At 49.9% G+C, this 4,130-nt stretch overlaps 1 protein-coding gene across 1 annotated transcript in view; it reads left to right on the top strand.

Annotated features, from left to right (window-relative positions):
- IGFN1 (immunoglobulin like and fibronectin type III domain containing 1) overlaps positions 1–3,706 on the top strand; it is a 27,286-nt gene extending 23,580 nt beyond the window's left edge. Inside the window, exons 19-21 of the mRNA XM_029965865.1 lie at positions 608–965; positions 1,442–1,768; positions 2,565–3,706. Coding sequence (XP_029821725.1) covers positions 608–965; positions 1,442–1,768; positions 2,565–2,578 — 699 coding nt within the window. The 3' untranslated portion in view covers positions 2,579–3,706. The remainder of the gene's footprint in view (positions 1–607; positions 966–1,441; positions 1,769–2,564) is intronic.
- Positions 3,707–4,130: the final 424 nt, after the last annotated feature.

Genomic DNA, 4,130 nt, shown 5'->3' with positions numbered 1-4,130 from the left:
AACCTGGGATAGCAGAAGGTGTCCCTGCCCATGGCAGGGGTGGAATGAGATGAGTTTTAAGGTCCCTCCAACCCAAACCAGTCTGGGATTCTGTGATTTACTGGGAACAGGCAGCAGGCACCAAGCTGAGTTGGGCAGGGTGAGCTGTGATGCAGTTTGGCCATTCAGGCACAGGGAGAACCAGGGAACAACTTTCCATGGGATTCAGTCTGGACACCATGATATCACTGGTCTGCAGGACAGAGCAATCCACTGACTAAAACTCTACTTCCAGAGTGACTCTGCTGGAAAGGGCCAGCCCAGGTCCCAAACACAGACACTGCAAACCCCAGGAGCAGTTCCTGCTCTCTGGAAGAGCCTGAGGGGGGTCAGCACAGGCTGTGGGACATGGAGCCCCAGCTGGATCAGCTCTCAGAGCTGTGTCCCCGGGGGGGAAGCAGCAGCTCAGCTCTGTCACCCTCCTCTCCTCCCTGCAATGCCCATGTTCTGCAGCAGCAGCTCAGTTCATGGCAAAAGTGCTTGTGTGGCTGGAGAAGGAATCGAATTTGCCCCTTCCAATGATCGGGATCTTTACTGAGCCCCCATGGGATAGACTCCAAGTTTTTAGGGTTCTGTACTGTGCCACTGTCCCTACCCCTGTGACATTATTTGCCCTCCCCTCACAGACATCCCACAGCCTCCTGGACCACTGAGGTTGGAAGAGAATGTGCCCAGCACAGTGACAGTGACCTGGGAACCGTCAGCATCTGAGAAGTGGGAGAAGAACCTCTACTACACCGTCCTGAAACGGGAGTCCCAGAAGGGCGTGTGGTGCGTGGTGGGGGACCTGCTCTACAACAACAAGTTCACGTTCACCAGCGTGATCCCAGGCAGGGATTATTACTTCAGGGTGGTGGCCAAGAACAGCCTGGGAGCCAGTGCTCCATCTGAAACCGTGCAGCCTTGGAGGATTCGAAAGGCAAAGGGTAAAACAGCTTTTACAGATATTTCTCTGTGTGTGTTGTCGTGCTTGGTTTCTTTTATTGTTTCTAACACCCCATCCTGAAATGGGTCCCTCCTCCTAGGAATGTTTAGTTGCCCAGAACAGGAATGCCTAGAGGTACCCTGAGGAATTCCAGTTTTGTCCTTTCTGCAGGGACATTGTGCAGAGAGTCCCTTCACTCCCAGCCCTTATATTGTGGCAATCTGCCACAAAAGGAATTCTGGGAAAAACCTATTAAGAGTTGCAGAAACCAAAGTTTGTGGCTCCAAAGTGAAATCCAGGGTCACGTGAGAAGCAGCACAGGTTGCAGTCCATGGGTGCATGGGATCTCTGGGAATTGCAGTGTGGAATTCCAGGCTCTTGGCAGCCCAGTGTCTGACTGAAAACCAGCCCTGCAAACTTCCCTGCTGGGAGCTGGACCCGAGGGTGTGTTCGTGTGTCGCTGTTTGTTTTTCACAGCTGAGATCTGGGTCAGACCCCAGAGGTACAGGGGAGTCAACCAAAACCAGCACCCGAGGTTCCTCGTCCCGCTGAAGCCCCACGTGGTGGTGACAGGCAGTGAGTGTCACATGAGCTGTGCAGTGGGGGGCCACCCCCCCCCAAAAGTCACCTGGTACAAAGACAACAGAGACCTCTCCAAGGATCCAAACTACTTCTGCACAAACGACTTTGGAGTCTGCTCCCTGGTCATCCTGGGGGTCACCAAGCAGGACGCAGGAGAATACATGGTGGAAGCCTCCAATGAAGTGGGTCGTGTCTCCAGCAGAGCCTTCCTCGCCATCAAAGGTAAAATCCACAGTGCTCTTCCTCCCCTGGGGGATGCCAGCGGGTGTCCTTGCTGCCCAGGGCCCCAAAAATGATCCCGTGCAGCTCTACCTGCTGCCAAGTGCAGCCTCCTGCTTTATTGAACTCCTGATTACCTTTTTAGTGATTAAGAACAGAACAGAACTAGAAACTGAAAGGCAGATGTGAAAAAACCCACTCGGTTTCTATGTGAGGCAGAGGTTTGGGTTGGCTCTGATCAAATTTTTTAGAAAGAACAATCCCATTTTCCTTGGATAAGAGGTAATATCTTGGTTGGGTTTATCCCCAGTGAAGGAGCTGCAGAATAAAGATCCTGCAGATGTGCAAGTGGAGGGGGAGCAGTGAGGGAACAAGGAAGGTTTGGTGGCCAAAGGCAATGGGAAGGGAGGAAAGGGAGGGACATGGTGAGGGCCACTGGGATCCTGATGGGAATGGAGGAGAAGTGGGATTGACTAAGGGTGGATAAACTTATGGATAAATATTGCTGGTGATTGTATCTAGTGAAATATCCTTTCTTTTGAGCCAAATATTTTCCTTTTAATGCAAAACCCCTTGGTGGGATGACACGAGTGGAGAAACGGGTCAGTTAAACCCCCAGATTTCCCAGAATATTCCAAGTTGGAAGGGACCCACAGGCACCATCCCTGTCATCCTTTTGCAGACATTGGTCTTTTTGGCCCTGTAAGTTTTCAGCTCCCCCTTTCCAGGGAGACTTTTCAGGCTATTTATCATCTCCTTCATCACAACACTGAGCCACTTCTCTTTCTCTTATTTCCAGACTCTGCCCTGTAGCTTGACCCTGCCAAGAACATCCCTGCCCTGCTCTGTGGATGAGAAGGTTTCAGTGAGGACTGGTCCATCCTAAGCCTGTGCATTTATTTTCAGATGTTCACTGGAGCCCAAGGGGTTTATTTTTCACACCCAGTAATTGCATTTTGAACACGACACTGCGTTTTAGTCAAAATCAGGGGGAAAATGTTTCAAGAGAATTGTATTTTTATTTTTGTAATGATCATGGCTTTCCACTAAACCTTTAAAACACACATTAGAAGCTTTGGGAACACAGAAGATGAGAGGAAAAATAGTTGGCCAAAATGAAACTTTCCATGGAGAGCACAGGCAGCAGAGACCATCCCAGCACAGCCCTCACCTGCTGTCAGGCTGCAACAGGGACATTTCTGGCCACCAGAGATCTCTGGAGTTGGCCTTTCCCATGTGGTTTTCTAAGCCAAAACAACCCCTTTGGATTCCACTGCATTCTCAGCAGGTTTCCTAACTCTGGGAGAAGCAGTTCTGCATGTCTTGCCCTGCCAGTAGCAGCTCAGTATGTTGTTAAAAAGAACCTCTGCCTGCTCATTTTGACCTGGGTGAGAGATGAACTCTCAGCCCAGGCTGGCATGGAGGAGGTGGCACTCACAGTGCCAATGCCCTGCTGGGGAGGACTGGAATTCCAATCTGCCCCAGCTGTGGCAGCGTGAGCAGAGCAGCCCCACGGCTGTGCCAGCCCTGAACTGCCACCCCAGTGTCACCTCTGCACCCTCACTGCCCCTGGCTGTGGCACTGCTGGGATGGTTCTGCCTGGTGCAAACAGACCTTAAAAACCTTTCATGTCTGAGCAGAAATAAGAGGTACCAGCAGACACCTCCTGCCACCGTGGGGGGATTCCACCACTGAGAGGGGGAGACTGGAAAGCAAAATGTTCTGGGGAGTGCAGGGAGGTGTGACAGCCTGAGCACCAAGGTACTGCTGTGACAGCATCCAGGAGACAGGAGAGAACAGGTCAGAGACTCCAATTCCCTGGATCCTCAGACAACCAAACCCTCCCGTGGGGCCGAAATGTTCCCTTTGGTTACGTTTTGGACAACATTGTACAGACAAACTGGAGATTATTGAAATTAAACCCTAATTCAGTAAAATCTACCACGAGTACGTGTTTCTTTTGGAGGGGCAGCCCGGCCAGCTCCTGAGTGCCAGCCCCTGTCTGCTGCAGTTTTCACACCTTGATTCAAAGAAATCAAACTCAACACCTTGGTACTGTTAAGCCCTGTAATGTTGGGAATAACTCTTCCATAAACACTCCACTGAAACAAGGATTTCGTGAGCTTTTACTCCCTTTAACATCTCAAGCCTCTCCTTGACAGTCAATCATTTTATTCTTACAACATTAATCTTTAGTTAAAGGTAACCCAGACTTCTTTTACTTAAACAATCTTTGAAATAGTTTCATATTTTATTGCTACGAGACCTCAACATCAATTTTTAGGTGAAGATAACTTAAACTTCCACTTAATCTTTGATTGATTTAGCTCTCCAGAGTGTATCTTCATATCTTATCATTACAGGA

The sequence above is a fragment of the Manacus vitellinus genome, unplaced genomic scaffold (genome assembly GCF_001715985.3).
Source record: "Manacus vitellinus isolate BGI_N305 unplaced genomic scaffold, ASM171598v3 scaffold_121_pilon, whole genome shotgun sequence".
NCBI classification, from domain to species: domain Eukaryota; kingdom Metazoa; phylum Chordata; class Aves; order Passeriformes; family Pipridae; genus Manacus; species Manacus vitellinus.
The sequence above is the reverse complement of the archived record's forward strand: the minus strand, read 5'-3'. Positions and strand labels throughout refer to the sequence as shown.